At 37.9% G+C, this 24,061-nt stretch overlaps 1 protein-coding gene and 1 non-coding gene across 2 annotated transcripts in view; one reads left to right on the top strand and one right to left on the bottom strand.

Moving 5' to 3' along the window:
- The window catches only part of ADAM9 (ADAM metallopeptidase domain 9), a 108,027-nt gene that overhangs the window by 78,253 nt on the left and 5,713 nt on the right, over positions 1–24,061 (bottom strand). The window contains exons 2-10 of the mRNA XM_054497740.2: positions 18,543–18,640; positions 14,811–14,869; positions 12,490–12,568; positions 10,331–10,407; positions 9,111–9,306; positions 7,595–7,660; positions 4,775–4,846; positions 3,137–3,306; positions 595–676 (exon numbers count right to left, since the gene is read on the bottom strand). Of these exons, the coding sequence (XP_054353715.2) occupies positions 595–676; positions 3,137–3,306; positions 4,775–4,846; positions 7,595–7,660; positions 9,111–9,306; positions 10,331–10,407; positions 12,490–12,568; positions 14,811–14,869; positions 18,543–18,640 (899 nt within the window). The remainder of the gene's footprint in view (positions 1–594; positions 677–3,136; positions 3,307–4,774; positions 4,847–7,594; positions 7,661–9,110; positions 9,307–10,330; positions 10,408–12,489; positions 12,569–14,810; positions 14,870–18,542; positions 18,641–24,061) is intronic.
- LOC129043304 (small nucleolar RNA SNORD38) lies at positions 7,830–7,898 on the top strand. The gene has a single exon (XR_008504396.1). It is a non-coding gene; the product is annotated as a small nucleolar RNA SNORD38 (small nucleolar RNA).

The following is a 24,061-nucleotide window of genomic DNA, read 5'->3' as shown; positions in this document are numbered from 1 at the left end:
ATCCTTCAAGCAAGAGATCAACCACTTTAGCACCAACAGATTACTCATGGTAGTTTATAGGAAAACAAGTTGATGGTTCTAATTTAATTCTCTAAAATGGAGTACACGTTTCCTCACCCATAAAAAGTAAAGAGCTACACTCATAAGTGGGAGTTGAACAATGAGAACACATGGACACAGGGAGGGGAACATCACACACCGGGGCCTGTCGGGAGGTGGGGAGCAAGGGGAGGGAGAGCATTAAGACAAATACCTAACGCATGCGGGGCTTAAAACCTAGATGACGGGTTGATAGGTGCACCAAACCACCATGGCACATGTATACCTATGTAACAAACCTGGACGTTCTGCACATGTGTCCCAGAACTTAAAGTAAAATAAAATAAATAAAAAAGAAAAGAGCTAACAAACACATAGCACATATTTAAAAACTTGACCCAGTCTCTAGGGAAAGAACCCATCTGCGACTTCTACTGTGTTCCTCATAACACCCAAAATATTGTTTTAAGGACCAGGGGCGGAAGTATACAGTCAATAAATGCTTGATATTGTCCCAGTGCAAACATCCAAAGTTAAACATCAAGAACAACGTACCACATTAATCCCGCCTGCGTGGCTCCTTGAACACACTGTTCCCACAAATGCCATTCCTGCAGTTCCACCAAAACCTTTCTTTCTAAATGAAAATGTAAAAGTTAAAAAATGTTCTTGGGGAAAAAAGGAACACATTGCTTTTATTTTATGAATAACCTCACTGGATTGGGAGAACCTACAAAACATGGCAGAAAAATGGCAAAAAAAAAAATTCTGAAATCAGAATATAATTATGCCTTATCTCCTTCTTATTAATTTTTTCAGACAAATGAAGACACTTTCTGGATACTGAGACAAGTTTGTTTCTTTTTACTTTCTAGATGAAACGTCTCCTAAAATACATTAGGTTTATTTATATATTTATTATATTTAATTATATATTAAAATACACATTTTAGTGAGGAGAGACAGATAACGAATGAAATGAATATGTTTATACGGGCAGCTGCAGGGCAGTGAGCAGGGTGAACATGAAAGTAAGGATGGGCCAGACGTGGTGGCTCATGCCTGTAATCCCAGTACTTTGGGAGGCCGAGGTGGGCAGATCACCTGAGGTCAGGAGTTTCAGACCAGCCTGGCCAACATCATGAAACCCCATCTCTACTAAAAAAACAAATACGAAAATTAGCCAGCCATGGTGGCGCACACCTGTAATCCCAGCAACTCGGGAGGCTGAGGCAGAAGAATCATTTGAACCCAGGAGGCGGACACCACAGTGAGCCAAGACTGCACCGCTGCACTCCAGCCTGGGTGATAGAATGAGACTCTGTCTCCAAAATCAAAAAAAAAAAAGAATTCAGGATGGGCCCTGTGTGCCTCCCCAATCACTCCCCACACCTGTACCTCAGCACCTGTTCCCTCTGCCTGGACCTCTCTTCCCTAATATTAATATAACCCAGACTCATTCCCTCACCTCCTTCAGGTCTTTACTCAGAAGGCATCTCCCTGGCTAGACCATGTCACCTCAAAATTCAACAGTGAATAACACTGTTTTTCTAAACTTTTACCTAAAATTTTAATCACAACCTCCAATGCTTTCATATCTACCCTCCCTATTTTTCTCCTTACCACTTATCATTGGTTAACATACTACATGTACTTATTTATCTCATGTATAGCCAATCTCCTCCACCAGAACATGGACTCCATGAGAGCAGGAATTTTTGCCAGTTTTGTTCACTGCTATGTCCCAGTGCCTGGGGTATACACCCAATAAATATATTTTAAATGAATGGATAAATCCTTCTGTGGGCCATCTGACCAGCCAGGAGAAGATGACCAGAGGTACTGACATAAGGAGATTGACAAGGAAACATTCCAGCCAAACCACCCTATAGCGAACTCATAGGCCCCAAAATGGACTCATGGACTCAAGGCTTCCAAAAAGGTTTTTGGGACCCCATTCTCAACTGTAAACAAACAACGAAAAATCATCAAGCATCTGGGAAATGTCTCCAACAGGACAGATGGAGACCACACAAACAGAGGGGGTTAAGATAGTTTGGTGGGTGTGGTTGGGCAAGGCATAGTGAGTATGCTTGACACCTGCTCCTTATGGTATTTTGTGAACTAGATGGCATTCTCACTGGTACAAGGATGTGTGAGCGTATGATTTTACTAAAAATTAAGACCCACACCAAAACACATCATCGGGAAAATTCAGAAGCCTGGGAACCAAGAGAAGATCCTATAAGTTTCCAGTGACGGGGAAAAACAGTCCACATACAAAAGGTCAGGAATCAGAACATTTCAGACTTCCCAATAGTAATGCTGGGACAAAAAAGACAAAAGAGCAACACCTTCAAAATCATGAAGAAAAAGGATTTCATGGATAGAATTTTATACCCAGCATCACGCCTATAATCCCAGCACTGTGGGAGGCCAAAATGGGTGGATCACTTGAGGTCAGGAGTTCGAGACCAGCCTGGTCAACATGGTGAGACCCCGTCTCTGCTACACTACAAAAATTAGCCAGGTGTTGGGGCAGGTGCCTGTAATCCCAGCTAGTCAGGAGGCTGAGGCAGGAGAATTGCTTCGACCTGGGAGGCAGAGGCTGCAGTGAGCCAAGATCGTGCCACTGCACTCTGGTCTGGGCAACAGAGTGAGACTGTCTCAAAAAAAAAAAAAAAGGCAAAAGAAACTCAAAGCATGCCTAGGAAATACTGAGTTACTTAGGCCCTAGAGTAATCAGAACTCAAATTGAGATAATTTTTAAATTCTGTTCCGAAACTGGGAAACCATATTTTCAGACATACAGGAGGTCAAAATGTTTTCTTTCCATATATCCATTCACAAAAAAACTAGTAGAAAACACACTATACCCAAATGAGGAAGTAAACCCAAGAAAAAAGGAGGATATGGGAGAAAGGTGACAGGAATCCAAGACAGAAGAGGTCTCACGATAATGCCACATCAAGCTAAGTTTTCCTCATTTAAATGAATACCCCAAAACCTCAAGAGAATATAATTCTAATACAAGAAAATAAGCAAAAATTATTATTTTGATCATTTCATTAATAGTACTTAAAAAAAAAATACTTACAGAACTAGCTGTGCACTGTCATGTCTCCGACGTGTGATAAGAAATTTTTCCCGCCACTGCACGAAGTTCCCCAGCACATCACCAGCACCCCCAACTATGTTGATCAGGTTTCCATTGGTCCAAATCTCCAGTCCAACTAGCACAATTCGAATATTTAACATAATATACATCTGGGAAGAAAGAAATAAAAGTATATAAAATATAGTAAAGAATGTGAGAAAAATCTTTTAACCACATGAAGTTAACACGGCTACTTAAATTGAAACTCCCCTGCCTAAAAAAAACAATCTTTCCTTTAATACAATGAGACTTTGGGTGGGGCGCAGTGGCTCACGCCTGTAATCTTAACACTTTGGGAGGCCGAGGCGGGTGGATCACCCAAGATCAGGAGGTGGAGACCAACCTGGCCAATATGGTGAAATCCCGTCTCTACTAAAATACAAAAATTAGCTGGGCGTGGTGGTGTACACCTATAATCCCAGCTACTTGGGAGGCTGAGGCAGGAGAATCACTTGAACCTGGGAGGCAGAGTCTGCAGTGAGCCGAGATTGCGCCACTGGACTCCAGCCTGGGCAACAGAGCAAGACTCATCTCATAAAAAAAAATACAATGAGACTTTAACCTCTCAATAAGTCTCAGTTTCCTTACCCATAAAATAATAGTAACAGAGATTCAAAATCCTTATTATCTTCTATTCTAAAATCTGACAAACTCTGGAAATTAAGTTTTTGGTAAAACTGGTTCCAAAATTTGCCCTGATATAATGCAAGCCCATTCACAGTCCACATTTAACCCATTTAATGTAAATATTCCTATATTTCACTGCAGAAATATCAATGAGTCTGATTACAAGGTGCTACCCCAAGATCCTGTCGAAGGTGTTATATAATACAGAGTTAATCACACTGTTTTTCTAAACTTATCTAAAATTTTAATCACAGGTACATCAGAGGTTTCAGATAAAGGACTGTGGAACTCATAATTTCATAGGGGTACTGTGAGGAGTAAATGGGTTAATAAATGTAAAGCACTTAGCTCAGTGTCTAGCACACTGTAAGTACTCAAGTGAATGCTATCATCATCGTCATCCTCACGTTTAATGTTCATATCAGCTTTGTAGATAAAATTATCTTATAAGAACATATATCTAATTCTTTAGTAACTCCCACCAGATGAACTCCAAAATCTCAAACCAAACTCTCTCTCTCTCTCTCTCACACACACACACACACACACAATCTCACACCAAACACTCTCTCTCTCTCTCTCTCTCACACACACACACACAAATATTGTCATATCATGTTTTCAGGGTAGAAGGCAGCCTTATTCAAAATAAGATGCATTCGACAAAAATTCAAAGATCTTTCCATAAATGCCAAAGCACCTAAGCCTAGCAACTCTGAAGATAAAGTAGATGCTAATATGAAATCTCTTGCTCTTCTCAGTCTTTCTACACTGGTACTTTCCTCTAAACATTAAAAAGAGTTAGAAAACAAACCAGAAAGCAGACCTCTGAAAGACTGAGTCATTGAGGCCCTATGAAAATCAGAACACAAAATGAGACATTTTTAAGTTCTGTTCTGGGACTGAAAGAATAGGACAGAATCATCCTGGTTGATAGAAAATACAACTTACACTATCCAAGTAGTTTGCCAGGAGAATCATCTCTTCTCTCACAGCAGTCTGATTTCTTCCCATCATGTCATACTGGAAAAGCAAAGAAGGAGAATCATTATCACCAAAGTAGTTTAAGAATAGAAATGTAAGGCCGGGTGCAGTACCTCATGCCTGTAATTCTAGCATTTTGGGAGGCCCAAGCGGGTAGATCGCCTGAGGTCAGGAGTTCGAGACCAGCCTAGCCAACATGGCGAAACCTTCTCTCTACTAAAAATACAAAAATTAGCCAGGCGTGGTGGCGGGTGCCTATAATCCCAGCTACTCAGGAGGATGAGGCAGGAGAATCGCTTGAACCCGTGGGGGCGGAAGTTGCAGTGAGCCAAGATCCCGCCATTTCACTCCAGCCTGGGCGAAAGAGAGAAACTCCATCTCAAAAAAAAATAAAAATAAAAATGTGTCTGTTACCATGAAGAATCCAAATATTTCCTCTGAACAAGAAATTGAGGCATTTAGACATTTATCAACATTTCAAATTAAGAAATTTAAAGGTTACATTGTAGTGACAGGAATAAAGAAAAACAGGTAAAAAAGGGTAAAGTGAATAATAATGAAAGAGCACTGAAGACTTCATTTTATCCAAATTAGTAGAACTTTAAAACGAATTATCTTCTTAATGTTCCTTTTATTTATTTTAATGCAAAAATATTTTCAAGCATTTCACAAAGGTAGAGTTTTAAGCAATCAAAATGCATATATAAAAGAATAAAAGACAATCTAAAGAACTTCCTGACCCTTTCACCTCTTAGGCTAATGATGTAACCAATAAACCTTTTTTTTTTTTTTTAATTTAACAGAACTTAGTTGAGCAAAGAATGACTGATTCAAGAATTGTGTGGCTTCCAAACCAGAACAGGTTCAGAGAGACTCTGTGCAGTCACGTAGTGGAAAAAGATTTATGGACAGAAAAAAGAAGTGACATACAGAAAATAGAACTGAGGTACAGAAACAGCCAGATTGGTTACAGATCAGCACCAATAAACCATTTCTAAATGCTAGGCTGAATTAAACATGAGAGATTAACCAATAATCACTTGTTAAAAAATCATATGTAGATGAAAATATATAAAAGTTTAACCATCTTAAGCCAAATAAATATGACTAATTTTCCTTGACACCTGGCGAAACTGAAATGTCTATTTTTAACATTATTTTATATAACCAATTTAGCAGAAGAAAAATTTTAAAAGGATTTATGATTTTGCTCTATGCTAAAAGCATTAATATCAGAATATATCAGATTTTATCAGTTAGGGATCTAATCATGATTCTCCTAAACAAGAAAAAAAATTAATTTAATATATTTCACAGGGCTTGATTGAAATTAAACTTTTTTTAACCATTTTCTATCTGTATATAACAAATACATCTGGAGACAGCAATGAAGAAAAACATTTTGTGTGTGTTTTGTTTTGTTTTGTTTTGTTTTTTTGAGATGGAGTCTCCCTCTGTCACCCAGGCTGCAGTGCAGTGGCGCCATCTCAGCTCACTGCAAGCTCCGCCTCCCGGGTTCTGGGACCACAGGCACCCGCCACCACGCCCGGCTAATTTTTTGTATTTTTAGGAGAGATGGGGTTTCACCGTGTTAGCCAGGATGGTATCGATCTCCTGATCTCGTGATCCGCCTGCCTCGGCCTCCCAAAGTGCTGGGATTACAGGCGTGAGCCACTGCGCCCAGCCAAGGAAAACATTTTGAATCTTGACTTTTGTGACTTGTCCAAAACATTCTTCTACAGAAGCTTTTTGCCCACTGTTTGGGGCAGAATTCACACTTGTTCATATTCCATGTGCTTTTCCTTCTGCCACTTGAGGGCAATAAACCTATAATGTACAAATCCAAGTCTATCTCTTAATACTTTCTCCAAATTAGTTATTTGGGGTGGCTTGTTATTTTCCAACCTACATACAACAAGAAATTTTTTTAAAACCAAAAAAACCTCAAAACTGTCTCTACAGCTTACAAGAAAGGAACTGCCAATCATAGTAAGTTTCCACAAATAACTTTTTCACACTGACAACAAAGTTGGAAGTAAAAGTCAAACAAACACTAAAAATACTCTCTATTTTAAATTACACAGCTGTTCTAACAAATACTCACCTGTACCCCCTAAATATGTGAAGTATTATATATCAACAAAAAAAGCAACATGAAAATAAATTATACAGCCATTATCTCTAAAACTGATAATCCTGTAAATGCCAAAATAGGGACACATTACTTCTCTTAGTTAAAGCAAAGCACTTAGTTCAGTTTCTTAAGTATAAATAAGGAAAATGCCCTCATGTGATCCTGTACACGGAAATTAATACTATTCCCTTCTAAAGCATGCCAGGACCTGAAGGTTTTCCTTAAAAGGACCTGGAGGTTTTCTCTTAAAGTGCAGTATAGGTTATCTCAAATTCTAGAAAGCAAAGCAATTTTATTAGCCAACAAAGCCAAAACTTTAGAGCCGCAGCCCATTAAAGTAATCTGAAAAGTTCTCAAGAGCCTGATAGGCAGTACAGATTCACTCAAAAAATTCAGCATAAGCAAGTCATCAGCAAGAACAAGAAAAGAAAATCATTAATAAAAGATAAAGTTAAAGGCAGTCACATTTGCTACATTTAGCTTCTGTTGGTATTCTGGTGGTATAAAGTTTAAGGGAAAAAAACCATTTTAGTTTTGAAATCATTATTTAAGTAAAATCAATACAAACAAATTGTAGTTTATATTTCCTTCATTAAATGCTCACTTCTCATATCCTTTTCATGGAAAAGAAGAAAAATTGTCACCAATCTTACCCTTTCCTTGTCTACGACAATGAACAGCTCCACATACCGGGTCTGTGGCAAGACAGCTCTTCTTCTCTGTCAAAAACACAAACATCATAAAGGCAAAAGGAAGTTATAAGGCTATGATCACATCCTAATCTCTCATCACTTATTTCATGTCTCCTAAGAACATCATAAAATTATTTTACTTAACATATCCTACATCAAGAAAGTGAAAAATATGTTTTTTGAAGTGTTATCTGCTTCTTAGTGATGAAAACTTTGTCCAGTTCTGCTAATGACTTTAAATGATGATAAACTATGTCTGAGGGGAAAAAAGTGTTTTTGAAGTGTTATCTGCTATCTGCACTAATATGAGAAAAATGCTAGTTACAGATAAAATGGGTTTAAGTTTACAAAGCAGAATTACCAATTTTCTAAAATCAAAACTACACACACACACACACACACACACACATGCAAACACACACATATTTTAATGAATAACCCCATTACTATGCTGAGAGATAAAGAAAACATATCCACTAATATCCCAGAGCACAAGTTAGAATAAGGTTGCCATTTTAAAAAATGACTAGTTTTGTCATTTTACAGAAATTCATGTGAAGTAGAATAAGCAAAAATTTTAATGTTTTCCAATGTTTAAAGTTAAAAAGAATAGTCCAAGTCAAAAGAGTGGATAGCAGCAGAGGCAATAAAAATAATGCCATAAACTAGTATAAGTTAATTAAAAATATGCCTCTTTCAAGGCAGCAACATAATCTCATATGTAGAAAGGTACAATCCCTGCAGCTGAAGTTGATCTAGTCCTAGAACCATTTCAGTCTAAGAGACACCCATGTCAAGAGTAAATCATGAAGTGCTATAGCAGTCTCCAAAGAGGAACTCAAACATAGTTTATCATCACTTAAAGTCATTAGCAGAGTGTCCTTGAAACACATCTGAAGTCATTAAGTTCCTAAAGCCATATCTCTCTCTTTTTCCAATCTAGGGTTCAAGAATCACCATTTGAGTTGTCTAAGAGGTACCTAAATAAAAACTCTATTGCACTGGGCGCAGTGGCTTATGCCTGTAATCCCAGCACTTCGGGAAGCTGAGGCGGGAGGACTGCTTGATGCCAGGGGTTCAAGACCAGCCTGGGTAATGTAATGAGACCTCATCTCTACAAAAAGTTTTTTTAAATTAGCCAGGCACGATGGGTGGCACAGACCTGTAGCAGTAGCTACTGGGATGCTAAGGCAGGAGGACTGCTTGAGCTCAAGAGGTCAAGGCCACAGTGAACACTGTTGCAGATTTAAGTCCTAGTTTCCAAAACCCACAGAATCTAAACTGTACTCAACTTGGTAGCAGGAACTGTATATTGCTTATCTTTTCATCCCCTAGTACCTATCACAATGTCTGGCATATATCTGGCAAAATTAAGAAAAGAATAAAAAACACTACTCATAGTATTGATTTCATGAATAAATACATGATTTTTCTAAAATGGTAGTCTGAGCCATGAAGAATTATGTTATTTCCTTACTCGAAGTAGCTGAGTCATGCTGGGAGGCTCTTCCTCTTCATCCTTTGCAGTTTCTTTCTCTATATCCTTGTTGGAAACCCCACATTTCAGAGGCTCTTTGTGGACATCATCCATTCGATAAATGATGTGCTCAAAATGAGAGCTGTTCTGCAGGGGTTCAATCCCATAACTCGCATTCTCTAAATGCAGCAATCCTCTGAATGTTGCATTACACATATACAAATTTAAAAAAAAAGAAAATACACAAGGAATCAGAAAACCTAAGTTCAAGTCCCACTTCTTAAATGTGTAAGTAGGCATAGCATTATATAGAGAAAAAAACAGAGGCTTTAGAATCAGACAGATAGGGCTGGGACGGACCTAAATTGAAAGCTCAAATATCTACTTATCAGCATCACTGCCTGTAAGTCACTTAACCTCCCTGAGTGATCTACAGGAAATGGAAGGCACTACAAAATAGTGGCTAACAATGTGGCATCCGGACCAGAGGACAAGAGTTTGAATTCCAAATGTCTTCTACTAGCTGCAGGACTCTCTGCGAGGTATTTAACCTCTGCCTTGGTTTGCACTCTGCACAGGATTGTTCTGAAAACAAAATTACTTAATAAGCATAAAACACACGGAACATATTGCCTGGCACACAGTAACTACTAAATAAGTGTTAGCACCTAAGTGAAGATAATCATATTCATCTTATATAGAACTAATATGTTTTAGTTCAAGCAATCATGCAGTCAACCAACCAGCACAGTGCCATGCTGCCATGACCTCAAGGAATGTAATGTTAATACTATAATAACTTAATTTGAATTGTAATATAATTTATCTGAACTTCAGTTTGCTCACCTAAATACAGAGATAATGAGCTCTTATTCACAGTCATAATGAGACTTAAATACAAGTCTTAAATAATACAAGTGAAAATTTTATAAATATAAAGTGCTACAGAAATTTAAAGTATATTTTATTTTAAATAGCAAAAATGATTTAGTGGTCTCAAAAAAAATTTCCTCTTTACATATTAAAACTCATCAACTGTAATACTTTCTTAAATAAACATGCCAAGGATATCTGAAACACAGATGTAAAAATGTTCAGTAACATCAAAGTAAATTCCAATTTTGCTAAGTGCCCAAAATGATTTAATTTGGAGACAGAAATAGGAAAGAGGGTAAGACATAGGGGAAAGAAAAAAAAAGAAGATAAAGGAAATTGCTTACCTGAGTCCAAAACAGTCGCTAAGAGCAATGGATGAATTATGAACTCCCTCCACATAGCCCCGATAATGACAATGATTCTAAATGAAAAATACTGTATTATCTTCAAATATTGCTACACTGCTGAAAATCATCACAGAAATTGCAGAGCTAACAAAATTACCTGAGGCCAGTCAAGTTTAATAATAACAAAGTTTTATTTATATTATTGGCATCTCACAGTATCACATGGCATTCTTTAGACCATCTGCGGACTATCTCCTACCACCCTATGAGTACACAAATGTTTAGGCAGAATTCCAGGGGATACAAGGTACAAACAGCTCTGCCTCAGTGACCTTTCAGCCTAGAAGCAGAATAAGATGCATTATGTCATCTTTAACATTTTAAATCACAGTCAATCCAACAACCAACAGCACCCAGTTGACATCTCACTAAAACTGTGTTTGTGTAAAATGACCCTGTGGAAGACAATGATGATACTTTATAAACTTTAATCTTAAGCAATAGAATCCCCAGGGGAAAGTATGTAAATTTTTCAGTGAAACTTACTTTCATTTTATGGACAAAAGTATATGTCATTATAATACATGACGGTCTGGCGATGTTAAAAAAATCAGAGTATCAAAGTTTTAATTTGCATTTCAAACCTACAATCACACTTTCATCTACCTGAACAATATTAAATAACCAAGAAATAAGTGAGACTCCATCTGTCTTAGTTAACATTTTTCAAACACCCAGAAAAGCATAACTCTATCATACTTGTGATACTTAAGTATTATATAAGATAATACTTACATAAGTTTCTATATAATTAAATCGATTTTTAGCAGTTTTAAGAACATACACTGTCAAAAATAGCAACAAATAAAAATATTCGTTGAGTTAAAAATTGTCAGACTGTTCTAAGCATCTTGTATTAATTCAGTTAAGTTTCCCAGTATATCCATAAAGTGGTAACTATTGTTACATTTTAAAGCGAAGATACCAAGGCACAAACAGATTAAAGTAGCTTCATCAGCAAATAATGAGTCAAAACTCAAGCCCCAACAGTGTATGTCTGAAGAAAGTATGCCAAGAAACCTCTATAAGGAAAAAAATGCCTTTTAACACTACTGCTTTTGTCAAGTGACACAAATTATGTGGTGTTTGGCCTTCTGCCTTCGTAATCATGGGATGCATGACGGATGGATGGGTTATTTTCTATCTGGTTTATGTTGTAAGGTAAATTCAAACTCCTCTACTAATTTTCTATTAAACAATGGACCAACAACACACTAAGATAAAGAAATCAGATAGTGGACCAGAAGAGGATAGGCCTAAGTCAGCATTTCCTTGGTTTTTGTAAGTACTAATAATTAATCTAAAATAAAGATTTTTTTGCCTCCTATGTATTTGAAGAATGCTGCAAAAGTGCGCAACCAACAGAAACAATTCAACCTAGCAAAGTATTACAAAGTTCAGAAGAAAAATAAAACATACACAAGTAATGGGAATAAAGATTTCTCATGAAAACCATTGCAAAAGAAAAAAATGTATAATACGTAACTGCCAAAAAGGACTGTAAAACACTCAAACAAAACTAGAAATGTTTATGCTCTAGTAATAAACACAGAAAGCCAAATTTGACATCTGCCAATTATTTTGGGTATTCTGGCCAGCTCTGTCCCCAGGAGTACTCTGTTCTCTGATGCAGAGAGGACCACACCTCTTTTAGGAAAGAATTATTTTCAGAAAAAATTTAGAACATTAGAACACATAACATCAAATGAGTGTTTTTCTTTACTATTACTGACAAATTAAATGTTTTAATAAGTGCACTTTTAGAGATATTAACTTTCAACAAAAAAATCAGAAACTCCTATTTTCAAAACATATCAAATTTTCTCCTTCATCAGTAAGGATTACCATTAAATAGAAGATTTATTTTCCTAGTCTTTAAAAAAAAAAACCTTAACTACTGAGTACCTGGAGAGCTGTAAGGTACAGCTTAGTCTATAGAAATGCACCCACTTTCCCCAAGATAACCCATATGTTATAATGTTAAAGGTACCCTGTGGGGCTGTGCAATGTAACAGTCCTGAGTGCCTATATAGAACTCATTTTTAAATTATAATTATTTTAAAATTTGCTATGGGATCAAGAGAAAAATACATTACCTGTATATTGGGATGGTCAGTGATTAAAGTCCCTTCCTTGTTGTAAGTATAAACTACAAAATCTTCAGGCAAAAGGTCTCTGGAAGAGAAATAAAACACCATTTAAATATATGTTATCTATCTACAACTAAGGACACGATTCATAAGGCATTATTCCTAGAGGAGACAAGCAGGAGTAAATAAGAACTTTCACCAGATAAATTATTATTTTAAAATGTGCTACTGTAAAATTAAAAGCTCATAAACAGCTGGGTGCAGTGGCTCACACCTGTAACCCCAACATTTTGGAAGGCTGAGGTAGGAGGATCACTTGAGGCCAGGAGTTTGAGACCAGCCTAAGCAACATGGTGAGACCCTGTCACTACAAAAAATAAAAAATTAGCTGGGCATAGTGGCACACATATATAGTCCCAGCTACTCAGGAAGCTAAGGTGGGAGGATTGCTTAAGCCCAGGAGTTCAAGGCTGCAATGAGTTATGATCATGCCTCTGCACTCCACCCTGGATAACAGAGTAAGACCTTGTCCCTTAAAAAAAAAAAAAGGAAAAAAAAAAAAAAGCTCATAAACAGACAACTCTGAAATAGTGTACATTACTTATTCATAATAATATTTGATATTAAGGTACACATTTTTTAATGGTCTTAAAATGCTAGTTGCAAAAAACTTAAGACAACATAAATAATGTTGTCTTTCAACATTATTTTTCAGATATGGCTCACAGGAAAAGTAAAAACTGGGTTATTGACAGTATATCATATTTACATTAGAAAAATAAATGGCTTTTTACACTCTTTTCTTAAAGTTCTATATAAATAAGAAGAATTAACCTCCTAAGTATATGGAGGCAAATTTCTGTCTCAATTGTTGAAAGAAACAATTATTCCTGATTTTCAAAGCTTCACTCCATGTTAAGGAGGTTCAGTGGCATCAAGCATGTTTATGAGGATCAGGTTCTCTTGCAGCAGGACTGGAGCAGCTGTAGGCTTATTTCCAGGCCTTATGGACAAGTCAGAGATGCAATGTGCTAACTAGTGATTCATAAATATGCCATTTCAAGTTCAAAACTCCCCTGGAGGCACCCAGGACCAGCCTGTTTATATATATATTTTTTTATTATTCTTTAAATTCTAGGGTACATGTGCACAACGTGCAGGTTTGTTACATATGTATACATGTGCCAAGTTGGTGTGCTGCACCCATTAACTTGTCATTTACATTAGGTATATCTCCTAACGCTATCCCTCCCCACTCCCCCAACCCCACGACAGGTCCTGGTGTGCGATGTTCCCCTTCCTGTGTCCAAGTGTTCTCATTGTTCAATTCCCACCTATGAGTGAGAACATAGGTTTTTTGTCCTTGCAATAGTTTGCTGAGAATGATGGTTTCCAGCTTCATCCATGTTCCTACAAAGGACATGAACTCATCCTTTTTTATGGCTGCATAGTATTCCATGGTGTGTATGTGCCACATTTTCTTAATCCAGTCTATCATTGTTGGACATTTGGGTTGGTTCCAAGTCTTTGCTATTGTGAATAGTGCCGCAATAAACATACATGTGCATGTGTCTTTATAGCAGCATGATTTATAATCCGTTGGGTATATACCCAGTAATGGGATGGCTGGGTCAAACGGTATTTCTAGTTCTAGATCCTTGAGGAATCACCACACTGTCTTCCACAATGGTTGACAGCCTGTCTATATTGACTAGAGATGAATAAATGGAAGGTTTTTATCCAATTTAGTTAGGTACACAGCCTGACTTTAGCTACATGATCAGCAAGGTAGGAAAGATACCTTCAGTAAACTTGTGCCTGGGCTCCCCAGAAAATATGATGCCTCACACATATCTCAGCGGTTCATAATCTGGAGGCAAAGCACATCTGTGCAACCGAGAAAGGACTCTGGGGGTCGTGCCTTGATGACTGCCTGCACTTTCTTTGTCCTGATGCATTATATCCTTTACCTTTATTAAAGTCTATATGAGTAGGCATAGAAGTAGCCTGTGGAACCTTAGTCTTTCCAGTAATTGGACCCTATTCAGTCACTGCAGGCTCCCCTTCTCCCCAACTCCCCCACATATGTGTAGCCTTTGCTCCCTTAGTGATGCATTTGAAAAGAATAAACTGGAGGTACCTGGCTCCGGTCTCTGCCTTCTTTCCTGTTTAGAAGTCACAGCTGCCACTGTGCAGCACCAATATGAAGAGCTAAATCTGTTTAATCTCAGGGTTCAGGATCCACTAAACCATATCAAACTAGAAAGAAAACCAGTATACTATTGGAAAAATATTACTGAAAAGCCAAAATAAATTAAATGTCTTACTTGTTCCTTTCCAAGTGAATAATATGCTCTTTTCCTTCAGCCTGAATAACATAAGATACCTAAATGCACAGAAGGAGAAAAGAAGAATAAAACATCATCTTAAAAATTACTTTTCAACAACATCTCATTTATAAGATGCAGGAAATTCCATCCTGAATTAAAATAATTTGGTACTGGCTGAACTATTTAATAGAAGAACTTTGTGTCTATTCTTAAATAATAAAAAATATACTCTGATCATCCCTTCCTTCCTTTCATAACTGATCATGGAAAATAACCTCATGTCTATCTAACTCTTCTTAAATTCATTTCTAATTCAGCTATAACTGCAGGGATTATCTTCTCAAGTCCATCGATGTATTACCTACAGTACAAGATAGTTACTGCTTTTGTCTAAATGAAATGAAACTCTTGGTTTCAAGAAATTATCCCTAGTTCTAGTTATATAAAGTTAAAAAGAAATTCAACTCCTTTTATGGTATGAATTACAGGGCTTACCTCATTTCATCAATTCTAAAACATGCTTTTTTCCCTCACATTAACGTCCCTGAAACGAGGATGCATCATACAAAGGCAAAGCAGTCTAGTCTAACTAGCAGCACCTCTGTCTTTTTTTTTTTTTTTTTTTTTTGTGAGACGGAGTCTCACTCTGTCACCCAGTCTGGAATGCAGTGGCACAACCTAGGCTCACTGCAACCTCTGCCTCTTGGGTTCAGGCAATTCTCCTGTCTCAGCCTCCCGAGTAACTGGGATTACAGGCGTCCACCACCACACCCGGCTAATTTTTGCATTTTTAGTAGAGACGGGGTTTCACCACATTGGTAAGGCTGGTCTTGAACTCCTGACCTGAGGTGATCCACCCAGCCTCCCAAAATGCTGGGATTACAGGCATAAGCCACCCTGCTGGGCCACTTCTGTGTCTTTATTAGTGGTACATAAAACAATATGATGTGTCTCACAATTGATGGTATCTTAGAGTCAAGGAATTAAAGTAACTTATATATACACATCCTCCAATTCATGGGATCATCTTCTCTACCTCAGGCAACTCTGAAACAACTTCCCCAGCAACTCACCATGTCATTAGCCACAAGCGCTTAACGTGATCTCTGGAACTAAGAGATGTGACTTTGCCTTAACTCTTTAATAAAAAAGAAAGTCATGGAGGGACTCGACAACTAACATTATCAGAAGTGTCTACTTAATATTCCCTTCCGTTTCCAGACTCAGTTAACCTTTTGTCAAGAAACAGCATCATCCCCTTCACCACGGCACATCTGCCTCTGACTTCTAAGCGCTAGACCAACCTATGGATCCCGTCATCTACCTCTACATCCTGCATGGGAATCCAAGAACCCTTCATCATCTACCTCAATCTCCAGCGGACCATCAAAACCACCAAGCTCTTTCTATTGCCACAGCTTTGTCATGTGCCTTTCTACTCATTCTGCTCTTAGACAATCACATGATATAAAAACATCACTGCTATTTCTACTAAAAAGAAATCTGAGAGACTGAAGATTGTTTTGTGATAGTTTACTCCTCCCCCAAGTATCTGCCTGGATTGTTCACCCCCCTCCTTCTAGTCTTTACTAAAGGGCTACCTTCTCGTAAGGCTTTCCCTGGCCATCCTACTGAAAAATGCAATCCTCTCCCCAGCAACTCACCATTTCCAGCCTCCCTATCCCCCTTCTTGCTTTAATTTTCTCCATAGCACTTATCACCATCTGAAGTAATATACATTTTTGGTTTGGGGGGGTTTTTTGTTGTTGTTGTTGTTGTTGTTTTTGTTTTTGTCTCTCTCTCTGTCTCTCTCTCTCTCTCTCTCTCTCTCTCTCTCTCCCCCCTCACTAGAATGCAAGCTCGATAGAATACAAGACTGCATTCATGCAAGGGCATAAATTTTTGTCTGTTTTGTTCACTGCCATATTCCCAATACCTAAATGGTGCCTAGCATACAATAGTAACTCAATAAATACTTTTTAATGAGTTAATTATTCACTGTTGAATGAGCAAAATCCAGTTCAATATGCACTGACCATATCACTTCTCCAAATATTAACCAAAGCATAAAAATGACAGTTATCTATGATGATCCCAAGTATTAATGAGGGAAGTACTAAATGAAGATACTATCAGAGACACAAAAAAGTAGAAAACACAGTCCCTAGGCTGAAGAAAAGGAGGAAAACAGGTGGCTCATGCCTGTAATCCCAGCACTCTGGGAGGCTGAGGCAGTTGGATCACTTGAAGCCAGGAGTTCGAGACCAGCCTGGCCAACATGGCAAAACCCCATCTCTACTAAAGATACAAAATTAGCTGGGTATGGTGGCACATGCCTGTAGTCCCAGCTACTCAGGAGGCAGAGGCATGAGAATCACTTGAACCCAGGAGGCGGAGACTGCAGTGAGCCAAGATCGCACCCAAACAGGGATTAACTGATTAACTCTATCCTAAGACAAAACATAATCAAACGGTAGGCTGTCCAGTTCAAACCAAAAACAAGTAAAATGTATAAATTCATCTACACAGGAGATCCTAGAGTCATTTACTCCTCAGTTGGAGAGATGTAAATGGAGTTGAGTGACCAACCCAACTAGTAGGTGGTGGTACCCACAGGGAGGACCAAAACTAAAAGTTCCTGATCCTCAACTCCAGTGTTCTTTTTACAATGCCCACTCCCTAAAAAACAGGCACGCTGCCTTACATTTCTGAGTGTATCAGCAATTCAGATATTAATACAATTCATAATGAGCTAAATTCTATGCGTTATTACCTGCCATTGTTAAATTATAATAAAATTTAATTATACTTCTATAAAGTTGAAGGACTTATAAAAGTCCAAATAGATTACTTCTGAACAAACTTTACAAAAGAATAGTAGAAAAAATAATTTTTGTGCACTGGTTACCCCATTTACAGCACAGTAGGTTTCTTCCAATATGAAAATAAAACTTGTATTTTAGTAAATATTCCCTAATATAAAATATATGCATTTAACACATTATCACTCTCCACCGTCAGTGAAGATATAGTATAAAGTGTTCTAGCTATCACAAACTGAGTGAGGTTATATAATTACAATAAGAATTATAATTCTTATTATAATAAAATCACTGTGACCATTGCCTGTCAGTTAAAATGTATATAATCAGCAGCCTACCCTAGTGATAGAATTCTGTTTAACTATTCTATTCTGTTATGTTTCGAGTTGATCATATTGTCTTTAAAAAAGAAAAGATACTGGCTGGGCATGGTGGCTCACACCTGTAATCCCAGCACTTTGCAAGGCCAAGGCAGGTGAATGACCTGAGGTCAGGACTTTGAGATCAGCGTGGCCAATGTGGTGAAACCCTGTCTCTACTAAAAAATACCAAAAAATTAGCCAGATATGGTGGCACATGCCTGTAGTCCCAGCTACTCAGAAGGCTGAGGCAGGACAATCACTTGAACCCAGAAGGCGGAGGTTGCAGTGAGCCGAGATCACACCACTGCACGCTCCAGCCTGGGTGACAGAGCAAGACTCCATCTCATAAAAAAAAGGATATTAAGGCTCAATATGTTGCTTTTACTAGCATAACATCCAGTGGACATCAGTACCATATGGTGCTATGCTAAGTAACAGCCAAGTAATAACTCACTGAACTGATCACTGCTACAAATAACACCTTTGTGCTAAAACAGAAAAGAAAAAAATTAACCACATATTATTTCTCAACAATTATAACTTACTTGTTTTGAATAGGGCCTAGGGGCTTCTCTTCTTTCTCTAGTTAATCTCCAAGGAGTTATAATTTCATAAGAAGAAAGATGTGAGGTCTGTTGAAAGCCTACAGAAAAGGCAAAAACAAATATAATAAGTGAAACTGAAAAACTACGTGGGAACACAATATAATGAAAAATCAAAATGTTCAAATCACAGAAAAATCACCTGACATTCCCATATTACATTCCCATATTACAATATGCATATAATAAAAGTACTTTTATATAAAGTTGTATTAATACATGAAAATAGCAATGCATTAGGTAAGTATGAGGGAGGAAAATGTATTTTCTTAAAGAAGAATATCAGTCTTTATCCAAACCTTATAAATATACATAGCAATCATTTCAAACATTTTTAGCTATAAACCCTAACCCCTTTTTCTCAAAAGAAATCTTAAGGTATAAACACAAGAAGAAAGAAAAGAAATGGTTTGGTGGGGAAATGGGGGAAAGGCATCCTAGAGTCTAGCACCCTTCACTCATCTCCCATTCCTCCCCCTCACCCAGCATGAATAACATCCTCTCAGATGATACTACTAAATACTTACTGCTATAGTTTGTATGTTTGACTTCTCCAAATCTCACACTGAAATTTAACCCCCAGTGTGCTAGTGTTGGGAGGTGGGGTGTAGTAACAGGTGTTGGGGTCATGGAAGTGGATCCCTCATGAACAGAGTAATGCCATCCCTGAGGGGCCAGGGTAGGAGAAAGAGTTCTTGTTCTATTAGTTCCCTCAAGAGCTGGTTGTTAAAAAGAGCCTCTCTCCCCCATCTCTCTTGTTTCCTCTCTCGCCTTGTGACCTCTGTACCCGCCAGCTCCCCTTCCCCTTCTGCCACGAATGGAAGCAGCCTAAAGCCCTCACCAGAAGCAGATGCCTGTGCCATGCTTCCTGTACAGCCTGCAGTGAATCAAATAAACCTCTTTTCTTTATAAATTACCCAGTCTCAGGTACTCCTTCATAGCAACACAGACTAAGACACTTATTAAATGGACAAGGACTGTAAGAGGGAAAAGGTACTTTTAATATCTGATGGGTTAACTCTAACAAATATATACTCAACAATGTAGCCACGCTCTCAAATTATAGCCATTAATCCATCACAAAAACACAAATTTTATGCAAAATTTCTTAACAGTTAAGAGCTCTGAAAGTTATGTAGACTTACTCCCATTTCCAATTCTGTTCAGTCTATCAGCATGGAATCATGATGTCTTAAGCAGGGCTTGGGTTCTAAAGTCATCACTTGAATCGAAATTGAGTATAATCAAAATTGCCAACACTAATCTCTTAGGAAGACACACCATTTGGGAGTCCAATACATAGTCTCTCGATAAGTCCAACACAACCGCTTTTTCTTCCAGCATTATTACCAATGGCTTAACCCTTACTAACCTCACCTCTAGATGACTATGATACCTTTTTACCTGGTCTCCCTACTCTCATACTCTCCTCCTTTGATCCAATCTATAGTTCATTCACTCATGAGTTTCCTAATACCCCTCAGATTTCTCAAATATAGATTAAGATGAATTATTTACATCTAATTTTTTCCAAGATAACATTGTATATAAAATGTTTATAACTTTGTCTGGTTTGCGATTAAAAAGATACAAACAGCTGCAAACAAGAAACCATAAATTATAACATATCCAATGTAATGCATGTATAAACAGCTTTTAAACTCTTTACCCATCAATCCCTTATATTTCTGTAAGAATCTGTTTTCTTTTGCACAGGTCACAACTGGAGAAACTGGTTATTTTACCAAGTTTTGACTGGAATGTTGTGCTTTCCTTTAAGGAATCAAACTTGATTTATAGAACCGATAAAAGCCCCTTGAGAAAACTGGCCACGTACCTTGTCTACACAGTCCCTGTACGAGGTTCCTGATCTGTTGTAAATAAAGAATGTCACTATCTACAGTCCCAGGTGTGTCAAGATATCTTGGGACCTCAAGAGGAGAGGAATTTACCCAACTCATACCTGTAATTAACTGTGCAAACCCATGGCTGAGCTCTGCTTTAAAAAACATCTCAGGTGAGATTCCTTATGGAACAAAGTTCCATCAAAGCCAATTAAAAAGTGCCTATGTGGCAAATAATTATTCTTACTGCACTTATTTCAAACAATCAGGCCAAGTATAATAAGACTAAAGCTTATTTTGCTACCCATCATATCCTATCAGTCCTATCGCGATTTGTTTTTAATGAAAATGGGGGACAGGAAAGAGAAAAACTATGTTTCAAGAACTATGGTACACCTGACATTAAAGTCTAGTCTCATCAGTTGTTTTTGAGTTTTTCCCTGCAAATTGGACTGACTCTGCTTATTTCAGTGAACCAATCAGTGATCTCTAACTGCAGCTCAGAAGAAACAAGAGGGATGGCTAATGTTAACATCTGGATCAGTATTCTAATTCTGGGCATATATTGGAATCAGTTAATGACCCTATATCAGCTTGGTTCCAACAATTGCCCAGTTCATGGAACATATTTCTATTTAGTTTACTTGGAATAATTTTACTTATTTGCTTTACTGTCATGAAATATATTGCTATTATAATCTTTGTGTAGGAATGCCGGATAAGCTTACTGAATGTTTTCTTAAATTGAACACTTCTTATTAATCTTATTAATCTTCTAGATATCACCTTTTGTGTGGTGAACTCAACAGAACTCAAGAGTTGTGAATGGCCCTCAGCATACTGACGTTGTGTGACTGAGCTCCTCTCTACCCTGGATACAAGATATCCTATAGTTAGGCAGGAATATGATTGCCCCTATTCAGCCTGAAGAAGCCACAGAAGATAGATCTTTGTCCCTCTACAATGCTTAGGATTAAGGTTTCCATGTAAAAGGATGAGGGAAAATATGTCAGCGGCACTCAAACCAGACTGACTCCAACTTGAATAGAGGCTGGGTAAAATAAGGCTGAGACCTACTGGGCTGCAATCCCAGAAGGTTAGGCATTCTTAGTCACAGAATGAGATAGGAGGTCAGTACAAGATACAAGTCATAGAGACTGCTGATAAAACAGTTTGCAGTATAGAAGCCAGCTAAAACCCACCAAAACCAAGACTGCGAGGAAAGTGACCTCTGGTCGTCCTTACTGCTCATTATATGCTAATTATAATACATTAGCATGCTAAAAGACACTCCTACCAGCACCATGACAGTTTACAAATGCCATGGCAATGCCCAGAAGTTACCTTATATGGTCTAAAAATCCTTGCCCCTTTCCCAGAAAACTCATGAATAATCCACCCCTTGTTTGGCATATAATCAAGAAGCAACTATCAGTATACTCAGCTGAGCAGCCCATGCCACTGTTCTGCTTGTGGAGTAGCCATTCTTTTATTCCTTTACTTTCTTAATAAACATGCTTTCACTTTTAAAAAAAAAATTTCTCTTTAAGTAAATCATTACAGACAAGATTATATATGCTGGCCAGGCATGGTGGCTCAACCCTGTAATCCCAGCACTTTGGGAGGCCAAGGCAGGAGGATCACTTGAGCCCAGGAGCTCAAGACCAGCCCGAGCAACAGAGCAAGACCCTGTCTCTTCAAAAAAATTTAAAAATTAGTGGGGCATGGTGGCACATGCCTGTGGTCCCAGCTACTCAGGAGGCTAAAGTGGAAGGACCACCTGAGCCTGGGAGATCAAGGCTGCAGTGAGCCATGATCATGCAACTGCACTCCAGCCTCATCAACAGAGAGAGACCCTGCCAAAAAAAAAAAAAAAAAAAAGAAAGAATACATATGCTGATAGACACAGACAACTGTTACACTAGAAGCTAAACAATATAGAACCAAACTGAAGTTTTTTCATTACAACTCAGAAGCAAACATAACAGAGAAAAAGAAATGCCTCCAAAAATAAAGCATCTGTAGTTCTTATGGGCAGGCAGGTATTTAAAGAGCTTTCATTTTGAAACAGGTTCAGTTACTTTACAGGCAAAGTTAGTTTACTTTACTTATAGTTTCAGGCCAAAACTAGAAACCAAGTCTTCTGTCTTCTATGAATCTTTTACCGAGACTGCCAATGAAGTAAAATAAAAGCTAAATATAGGAAGATTATACGTAACTTTCTTTCCTTCTTTTCCATTTTAAACACAATTCTCATCTGAAAAGCAAAATGCCATAACTAATCATTTATTTTTAAAAGGCTTTCAAAATTATAGCACCCTGAAATAATTTCTGTGTGTAAGAGCTGTTATTCTGATATTGACATCTTGCTTCTAAAATCCAAGCAACCACTTTCTGAATTAAAGCCATGCCATAAAAAGTTCCAAAACATCATAACAAATGCACATACTGGGGGAATGCCATCAAAATAATATATACTAATTGTATGAAAATCCTCCTTCCCGTGTTTTTTTCCCAAAATTCCTTTCTTATCTCTAGGTCAGGTTTTTTTCTTTTTTCCTGTTCATATCCTGCATAGATTTTCCCCAAATTCCCTTTAGTTGTTTTTTTTTTTTTTTAATTTCAAATAGTAGCAGTTTCTCATGGGAACCAAAATAACATTTTTCCACTTTAATATAAAAAAAGAGCTTTAACATTATTTGTATAAACCTTCAACCTGTAAGGGGGCTGTCCTGTGTACTGTGGAATGTTTTGCAGCATCCCTGGCCTCCACCCACTAGATGCCAATAGCATCCCCCAGTTGTGACAGCTAAAAGTTTCAGGCCAAGACTAGAAACCAAGTCTTCTGTCTTCTATGAATTTTTTTACCCAGACTGCCAACGAAATAAAATAAAAGCTAAATATAGGAAGATTACATATAACTTTCTTTCCTTCTTTTGCATTTTAAACACAATTCTCATTTTGAAAACCAAAATGCCACAATTAATCATTTATTTTATCAAGAGTTTGAGACCAGCCTGGCCAACATGGTGAAACCCTGCCTCTACAAAATATGCAAAATTAGCCAGGCCTGGTGGCACTCTCCTGTTGTCCCAGCTACTTGGAAGGCTGAGGCACGAGACCACCTGAGCCCAGGACAGGGAGGTTGCAGTGAGCTGAGAACCACTTTAGCCCAGGAGGGGGAGGTTGCAGTGAGCTGAGACTGCACCACTGCACTCCAGCCTGGGCAACGGAGGGAGACTCTGTCTAAAAAAAAAGAAAAAAAGAAAATGGCCTGAAGAGAAAACATGAACCACTGAAACATGAAACTTAACATGTCTAATCTTAAAGAAAGGAAAAGGTGTTAGTTGCACTTCATTCTTTCTCTAACTCCATCGATCTTTCTATACACTATAGTGTGTTTTAGAGGAAGTCTGAGCACGCTTTTCATAACAGTAATTGTAGTACAGGGAAGTAAGTTAAAAGAATTCTACCTAATTGTGGCCGGGCACGGTGGCTCAAGCCTATAATCCCAGCAATTTGGGAGGCCGATGCGGGCGGATCATGAGGTCAGGAGTTCCAGACCAGACTGGCCAATATGGTGAAACCCCATCTTTACTAAAAAAAAAATACAAAAAT

This window comes from Pongo pygmaeus, chromosome 7, assembly GCF_028885625.2.
Source record: "Pongo pygmaeus isolate AG05252 chromosome 7, NHGRI_mPonPyg2-v2.0_pri, whole genome shotgun sequence".
Classification (NCBI taxonomy): domain Eukaryota; kingdom Metazoa; phylum Chordata; class Mammalia; order Primates; family Hominidae; genus Pongo; species Pongo pygmaeus.
Note: the sequence above shows the minus strand (reverse complement) of the source record. Positions and strands in the feature narration are given on the sequence as shown.